Source organism: Camelus dromedarius, chromosome 14 (genome assembly GCF_036321535.1).
Source record: "Camelus dromedarius isolate mCamDro1 chromosome 14, mCamDro1.pat, whole genome shotgun sequence".
NCBI classification, from domain to species: Eukaryota; Metazoa; Chordata; class Mammalia; order Artiodactyla; family Camelidae; genus Camelus; species Camelus dromedarius.
The window spans coordinates 41,994,086-42,002,888 of NC_087449.1; the positions used below are offsets into that span (position 1 = coordinate 41,994,086).

At 49.8% G+C, this 8,803-nt stretch overlaps 1 protein-coding gene across 1 annotated transcript; it reads left to right on the forward strand.

The window, feature by feature from the left end:
• The first annotated feature begins 3,450 nt into the window (after positions 1-3,450).
• Positions 3,451-4,862, forward strand: CITED4 (Cbp/p300 interacting transactivator with Glu/Asp rich carboxy-terminal domain 4). The gene has a single exon (XM_010996969.3). The coding sequence runs from the start codon at positions 3,734-3,736 to the stop codon at positions 4,289-4,291; it is 558 nt and encodes a 185-aa protein (XP_010995271.2). The 5' UTR covers positions 3,451-3,733; the 3' UTR covers positions 4,292-4,862.
• Positions 4,863-8,803: the final 3,941 nt, after the last annotated feature.

Here is an 8,803-nt window from a genome sequence, read left to right on the forward strand (position 1 = left end):
CTATAAGGTGTTGAATATGGTTCCCTGTGCTATACAGTATAAACTTGTTATTCATCTATTTTATATATAGTAGTTAGTATCTGCAAATCTCAAACTCCCAATTTATTCCTTCCCACCCTTCCTCCCCTGGTAACCATAGTTTGTTTTCTATGTCTGTGAGTCTGTTTCTCTTTTGTAAATAAGTTTATTTGTCTTTTTTTTTTTCAGAGTCCACATATAAGTAATGTCACATGGTATTTTTCTTTCTCTTTCTGACTTACTTCATTTAGAATGACATTCTCCAGGTCCATCCATGTTGCTGCAAATGGCATTATTTTATTCTTTTTATGGCTAAGTAGTATTCCATTGTATAAATATACCACATCTTCTTTATCCAGTCATCTGTCAATGGACATTTAGGTTGTTTCCATGTCTTGGCTATTGTAAATAGTGCTGCTATGAACATTGGGGTGCATGTATCTTTTTGAATTAAAGTCCCCTCTGGATACTTGCCCAGGAGTAGTAAGTCTATTTTTAGTCTTTTGAAGAAATTTCATACTGTTTTCCATAAAGCCAGCCCAGTTTCTGATTCAGAAACTGATTCAGGTCTGGAGTGGGGCCCCAAAATGTGAATTTTCTACAAGGTCCCTGGTGATGCTGATGCCTTGGTCCCTGGCACTGTAGTTTGAACAGCACGCTCCAGTTGTCTCCTCTGCTGGGACCACTTTTGCATCAGACACCATGTGGCCACTGCCCTCTCCTCCTTCAAAGCTTTGCTCATACTTCATGGTCTCAGTGATGCCTACCCTGTCAATTCTGTGCAATACTGCAAGCTGCCCTCCTGCACCTCCAGACTCCTCCTAACTTTGTTTTTCCTTTTTTTCCATAGTACCTACCACTTTCTAACATGTGGATAATTATTTTACATAGTTTGTTAACTGTATGTCCCCAAGTACCTAAAAGTGGTTCTAACCCTGACCCCATGAGCCCCTGAGGACCTTATGGATCCCTCAGAGAGCTGCTAACCCACCTAATTTATATGCAGTATTTTGTAATCATGATGTTTGTGGTGCTAACCTAAAACAATAAAACAGCCAGTTATTTTACCAGCAAAACAGGTGTATTCAGGAGCAACAAAGAATTGCAATTTGGGTCTTACAGCTATGGTGAACCACGTGCAAGTCCTGGTAAAGCAAAAGAGAGGAAACTCTTTTATAGAGGAGAAGGGGAAGTTGGGAGGGGCTGTTACAAATAAAAAGTTCCTCGGAGGAAACTGGGAATTTGAAGTATAATGACTTTCCATTGGCTGACTTGTGACAGTCTCTCGTTGGCTGAGCTGCTGCCAGGGGACAAAAATCTTTCTTCCTCTGCTGAAAAGTAGTGTCACTTCCTGCTGGAGAATGCAAGGTAGATCTCTTCCTACTGCGATCTGTACTCATGCCAAGTGATGCCAAGTAGTACCTTCATGAGATCTCCCCCTCCTGGCCTTGCAACTCCACGTTAGTGAGTTTTCTCTTTATTAATTTTCACAGTCAGTAGCTTTCACTAGATTCTCAAAGCCTTATTTCAGCCCCAAAGCTTAAAAATATCACTAATCGATCAATACCTGGTATAAAATAGGTGCTCAGTAAAAATTTGTTGACTAAATTAAAGACATTTTTAAACATTATTCACACACACACACTTTTTTTTTTAAAGGAAAACTGTTCAGTGGCACAGTGGCTCCCAGATGTTGGCGTCCTTAGACAGCTCTGTCAGAATGGCATGGTTGCTTTCTAAACATACAAATTTATGGTTCAAAATACCCTCAGAGAATCTGACTCAGGGGGTTTCAGTGGCACCAGATATTTGGTATTTTTCAAAGCCTCCCCTTTCCCCTCTCCCCCACTCCTCCAGGTGAGTCTGAGGTGTAGAGAGGTTTAAAAATTCCTGTGTGAAGCCTCTATTGGAGACTCAGGAGAATCAATTCGGTGTGCAGCTTTTACACTTGGCAAAAATGTAACCACATCCACGGTCACTTGTGACCTTCTCACAAGCTCTCTGGTGACGGGGCAGGGACTGCAATCTTTCTTTCACTGAGTAGAAAGCTGAGGCCCTGGGGAACAAAGTTACACCCCCTCCCAACACCCAACAGTCATATTGCCTGTGAGTGGTAGAGATATGATTAGAACTCGGGCCTCTGGCCTCTCACGCTAGGGTTCTCCCTTTTGCACAAACTGGATAAACCCAAGTTCCAGGAAATCCCAAGGACACTACTGGGGGAGGGGAGGGCAGAGTGGCAAACAGATGGAGGGCAAGGTTCAGGAAGGTTATCTCTTGGCCACCTGGCCTCCTGTCTCCAGCTGCTCTAAGGACACAGAATTTCACTTGCTGACTCTGGTGGTGTATGACCCCACAGCAGTCACTTTCCTTTTGTGTGCCTCAGTCTTATCTGCAAAATGGGGCTGATAATCCTTGCCCTGCCCCCCAATAAGATGTTTGTAGAGTGTATAGCTCTCTAAACATCCAAGTTATAACAATTGTTATCAAGGGAAAATGCAACATGCCCCACTCAGAAAGTCTCTAGGGATAAAATTAAATCCAGCCTTTCATTCATTCGAGGTACATTTTTGAGCACCTACTATGCGCCAAGCACTGTGTACACATCACCTCATTTAACCCTCACAAAAACTTGGTGGGGTTGGTGCTGCTGTTGTCCTCATTTTATAGATGAAGAAACTGAAGATCAGCGGAATGAGTTGCAATTCATTTGATCATGTGTTCATTCACCCAACTTTTATTGAAAGTCTGCTCTGGGCCAGGCTCTGGGCCAAGTGCTGAGGACACGAAGATGAACAAGTCCTTCAGGAGGCATGCCCATAAATTACTTTAATAACAACTCTGTACATGCTTCCACAGACAAGCGAGTGAGAGCCGGGGGAGGAGCAACTGGCTCTCCTGGGATTGTGATGACAGGCAGCAGACCTTCTGCGGGACCCTGCACCACTAAGGTGCCCATACCCTGTGTAGAGGTGGCAATCAGAAGGCCTGGGTTCGAATCTAGCTTCTGTCAAAGCTTTGCTGTGTGTTCCCAGGAAATCCCTTCTGCCAGGGAGACTTGCCAGCTTTCTTAATCTGGAAATTAAAAGGTTGTTAAAAAGAAGTTGGGCTGGTTATCCTACAGTTCTGGGGGCCTAAACCTCTGGCCCTCCCACCCTATCTTCTGGTCAGTTTAAGCCTGGTCCCAACCAGCCCACGTCTGGGGCAGTCAGACTGAGCCTAGGGCAGCCAGACCAGGCCGTTTGAAAAGTGCCAAACACCGCGTTTCCGGACAGCTCTCAAAAGCCCGCCGTGCCGCCTGGGGTCCAAAGGGCGGAGCTCAGACAAGAGGGGCGGGACTGAGGCCTCCTGAGGCGCGGTGCGACCCGCCCAGGAGCTTCTCATCCAGCCAATGAGCGTCCGGGGCCGGGGTAGCCCCTCCTCTGGGTATAAGAAGGAGCGAAGTCCGGGGGCGCGGCGCGAAGGTCTAGCATTCCGACCTGGTGGGTAGATGTGCAGGATTATTGACGCCCTGAGCTCGGGCGTGCGGGAGCTCTGAGTTCGGTGTGTCTTGGGCTGCGCAGGAGCACGGGTCAGGTTCGGTTTTCCTTTGGCCCACTGGGCTCGGGGCCGGAATCCCTCGCCGCAGAGAAACAACTGGCCGGGAGCAGGGGACGCCTGTGCTGACCATCGGTCCGCCGCCGCCGCCGCCGCCGCCGGCAGCCGGCCCGCCGTCATGGCCGACCACCTGATGCTTGCTGAAGGCTATCGCCTGGTGCCGAGGCCGCCTCCCGCCGCGCCCGCCCATGGCCCTCACGCGCTTCGGACGCTACAGCCGTACTCGGGCCTAGGCCTGGACAGCGGTTTGCGGCCGCGGGGGGCTCCGCTGGGCCCGCCACCGCCCCCACCGGGGGCCCTGGCTTACGGGGCCTTCGGGCCGCCGCCCGCCTTCCAGCCCTTCCCAGCGGTGCCGCCGCCGGCCGCCGGCAGCGCGCACCTGCAGCCCGTGGCGACGCTGTACCCGAGCCGCGCGATCGGAGCCCCCGGCGCCCTGGGAGGAGTCCCCGTCCCGCAGCCTGCGCCTGGCGCCCGGGCCCCAACACCGCCACCGCCTGCGCACGCCCTGGGCAGCATGGACGCCGAACTCATCGACGAGGAGGCTCTGACGTCTCTGGAGCTGGAGCTCGGGTTGCACCGCGTGCGCGAGCTGCCCGAGCTCTTCCTGGGCCAGAGCGAGTTCGACTGCTTCTCGGACTTGGGGTCGGCGCCGCCCGCCGGCTCTGTGAGCTGCTAAGCGCCGCCGGGGGCCTGCCTGGCGTGCCCGAGAAAAGGGGGCCAGCCTGCCCGCAGGACTCCGCACCCAGCGCCTGGACCTCGCACGCACCCTCCGTGAGGGTGGAGGCAGCAGGTTAGTGCACGGAGCCGACGCCGGGCCAGGACGCCTGCCCTCACTCCAGGCCCTGCCTCCTGCAGGATGACAGTTTGCGTTCATCTCTCTGACCCAGAGCCTCAGCGGTTAAGTGAAGGGGATTGGACCCTCTTTTCGGACTCCCCGAATCCGTTCTTGGATTGTGTATCTTCTCCTCTTGGACTCTCCCCCACCCCAACCCCCAATCTGAGCCATTCCAGGCCTCTGCCTGATTCCTCCTCTCCTTGTGCAACCCACTGTGGTCACTGGGTCCCTGGAGCCGCCCACCCGCCGGGCCCCTACCCTTGCTGCCTGGGCCCCCACCCTTGCTGCCTGGGCCCTGAGGTCTCTGGGTCTCCCGCCCTGGGGAGGGGCAGACGGTACAGCCCTCACCACTGCGGAGTGGAGCAATGCCCAATCTGGCCTCCAAAACCGAAATAAAACTGGGTCACTTTCCCGTCTGGCGTTTTCATTTCCTTATCACCCCAACCCTTGACTATATTTGGCTTCTAGAGTCCCGGCTGTTGGGGGCCCTGGGTAGGATGGAGGCCACAGCCCCTGGCAAGGGACCAGGAGAGGAAACTGACAGTTTCTTTCGAAAATATCTGTGAGTTGTGCAATTGTTATGTCATAATCTGGAAGGCAGAGGCTGCCACCACCGGGTGGCAAGGTAACCGAAGGGCACTAAAGACAGACTTCCCCACTCCTGGGAGGGATGAAGGGAGCCTGGAGGTGCTGTCCTCACTGTTTGCTCAGCATATGGAGGCCAGAGGGGAGCTGGGTGTACCCTAGGATTCAGACAACCCTGGCTTTGAACCAGGGCTCTCTCCCTTGTCCAAGGTACCATCCAGTTAAATTTCTGAGGCCATTTCCTTAGAGACAGGTGGTCCCGATCTTAGGTGGTTGTGAGGACAAATGCAATGTGAGGACTTTAGCACAGTGCCAGACACCTAGGCAGCCCTCAGTAAGTGATAATAATGATTATTCTACAATAATAATCGTGCCTTCAAAGAATTAGAGTCCAGGTGGGAGAAGGGGGTGACAGACCCAGAAATCAACTCATCTTGGTACAAGGAAGATTGGGATGAGGACTAGAGAATAGGCAGTGTTGCCCAGTGGGCAAACCCAGAGGAGGAAGTTAGCTCATGGTTGGGGGTCGGGTCAGTTCAGGCTTCAGGGAGGTGACATTTGATGTGGTGAGCAGAGCCTTAATGCTGAATACTTCTTTAGGACTTGGAGAAGATGGCACGCAAGTGAAGAGCCCATTCAAAGGCAGGGAGGCATGTAAGTACAGGGCCTGTCCAGGAAGGCTTGAGGTCTCGAGAAGGGACAACAAAGAACTATTGGCTTTATGGGAACTTTGGGAGGTAGGCACAGTCCCAGATCTACAGATGAGGGATGTGGCGCTTACCCAGGCCTGGCAGGACTTGGCCTCAGACCTGATCACCAGTGTGAGCTCCTGGTCACCCTCTGCTGTTGACTCTGGAAGCATCCCTAGGTGCTTCAGGAGTGTGGGAGGAAGGCAAGAAGAGACAGATGGAAGACAAGGAGGAGAGACTGAGGGCAGGGCAGTGGGGCTGGAGAGGAGAGAAAGAATTCCAGAGACTCTGTGGAGAGGAACATGGAGCTGAGTTTTTGTCCCCAGTGGTTGGACTTCACCCTCATGCCAAGCTGGTTGACATGACTCTCACTCCAGCCTGGGAGCTCACCCAGGGCACACTGTCTGCACCAGCTCTGGAGCCACCAGGACAGGCATGAAATGGGCAACAGAGGTGTTTGGCAAATGAATGAACGTCTCCCCTAAGATAATGGGGGTGTTCTGCTACAGGATGGTGAGGAAGGGCAGAGAGGCTTCTGGGAAGGGACTGGACTGAGTTCTGGGCTCAAAACAGCCAGTGTTGGCCCCACTTTGCCCAAGATACCAGGCCACAGATAAATACAAAAGGGCTGGATTGGGATGGGATGGTCTGGCCCTGTTCTGGACCCCACCCTGATTTCCTTCTCTCAAACCTCAGTTTCTCCACCAGTAAAATAAGGTTAAGAACCCTGCCCTGCTATTTTGCAAGACAATAAGCCTCACAGTAAGTGGGGAGCAAATTCAGAGACAGGATGATAAGCGGTAAGCTCTGAAGTGCTCTCCATATGGAAATGGTTACAATGAAAACCCAACACTGGACTCTTCCTAGAGTTAAGAAAGGGTAGAAAATGTGGTCCAGCTCCTGAGCTATTTTCAGTGCTCCTCCATTCCTCTCAGAGGGGCTGCTGACCAATTGGACAGCAGACAGATTGACAGAGGAGAAGGTAAGTCTAGGGCAGTCCACCACCTGGATCCCCAAATCCTTGACACTCTTTGCAGCATTCTGACCTGCCCAGCTGAAGGGTAGGATGGAGTGTTTATCTTTTTTTTTTTTTTTTTTACTTCATCAGTTAAATTTATTTAATAATTCCTCATTACCCATAAAATAAAATCTAAACTCATTAGTACAAATTACATGATCCTTTTCATTCTGTATAACATTCCTCTTTCTTATTTCAACTTTTTAAAACATTTTTTATTGATTTATAATCATTTTACAATGTTGTATCAAATTCCAGTGTAGAGCACAATTTTTCAGTTATACATGAACATATATATATTCATTGTCACATTTTTTTCTCCGTGAGCTACCATAAAATCTTGTATCTATTTCCCTGTGCTATACAGTATAATCTTGTTTATCTATTCTACAATTTTGAAATCCCAGTCTATCCCTTCCCACCCTCCGCCCCCTTGGCAACCACAAGTTTGTATTCTATGTCTATGAGTCTATTTCTGTTTTGTATTTATGCTTTGTTTGTGTGGTTTTTTTCTTTTTTTGCTTTTGTTTTTTTTTAGATTCCACATATGAGCGATCTCATACGGTATTTTTCTTTCTCTTTCCGGCTTACTTCACTTAGAATGACATTCTCCAGGAGCATCCATGTTGCTGCAAACAGCATTATGTTGTCTGTTTTTATGGCTGAGTAGTATTCCATTGTATAAATATACCACATCTTCTTTATCCAGTCATCCGTTGATGGACATTTAGGCTGTCTTCATGTCTTGGTTATTGTAAATAGTGCTGCTATGACCATTGGGGTGCAGGTGTCATCCTGAAGTAGGGTTCCTTCTGGATATATGCCCAGGAGTGGGATTCCTGGGTCATACAGTAAGTCTATTCCTAGTCTTTTGAGGAATCTCCATACTGTTTTCCACAGTGGCTGCACCAAACTGCATTCCCACCAGCAGTGTAGGAGGCTTCTCCTTTTGGATGGAGTGTTCTTCTTGCCAGGATGTAGAGGCTTATAGTCTAATAGCCTTTCCAGAAGCAGCTCCTACTAGCTGTCTAACCTCCAGTGAGTCACCTTACCTTCTGAGTCTTGGGTCTCCTACAATTATCCAACCAGCCTCCTGTGGTTCCAGTAGGTATTTCTCACCTCCTCCTGAGGCTACCTCCCAAAGTAACCTGCTGCCTAGCCCCCTATTCCTGTGGATTTCACTCTCCTACCTGGGCTGGGTCTTTGGGGTTGGGAATCAAGTTCCCTCGGTGTTGAGAAATGAGTCATCACACAGACAAGACATTATTCCATCTTCTTTTCTCCTTTTCATATGAACGTTTCCCCAGGCTGAAGTTCATTATTTTGAATCATCTTTTGGTTGACTGGATTTCACTACCAAGTCATTTTTTTCCAAGAAAAATGACTTCTCTTCAACTCATCTACAAAATAGAGATGTTAATAGTACCTCTCTTCTAGAGCTGCAGTGGAGATTAAATAAATTCCCACACGGTGTTTAGAACAATGTAGCTTGTTTATCATCCCTGAGCCCTGGCTTTCAGGGGATATCTTTACATTTGAGTCTTAAGAAGGTTTGTGTTTTTACCAGCTAGGAAGGAGGTACTCCAACAGTAACACTGTTGCCAGTTGGGTTCCCCAGTAGCCAACTCTGAGATGGTGTTTATCTTGCAAGAATTTTATTAGGGAACCACTAATCAGCACCTGTGGAAGGAAGGGTCCAGAGCAGAAGCAAGCAGAGGAAGCTACATGGCAGACCCAACAAGAGCCTTGGCCAACCCCATGAGGAGGTCTGGAGCTAGAAGAGCCCTTCAGAGTCCTCCCAATGTAGGCCACTGTACCCCTTTCTACTCCTGCCCCCATCAGTCATCCAATGTGACTGTTCAGGGAAGTGGTGTGACTGGGGGCGAAGCAGCTCTCCCCTGCTGAGCAATTCCTAGGGGAGCTGCCTGCCAGCAGCACCCCCAGCTGCCCAGGGAACAATTTAATGGAAGTTGGGACCTGGAAACACACCACAGCATCCACCACAAGCACTGGAGTGGGAACCAGGGTGAGGCGAGTGACATAAGAGTGCCTCCTTGAGAA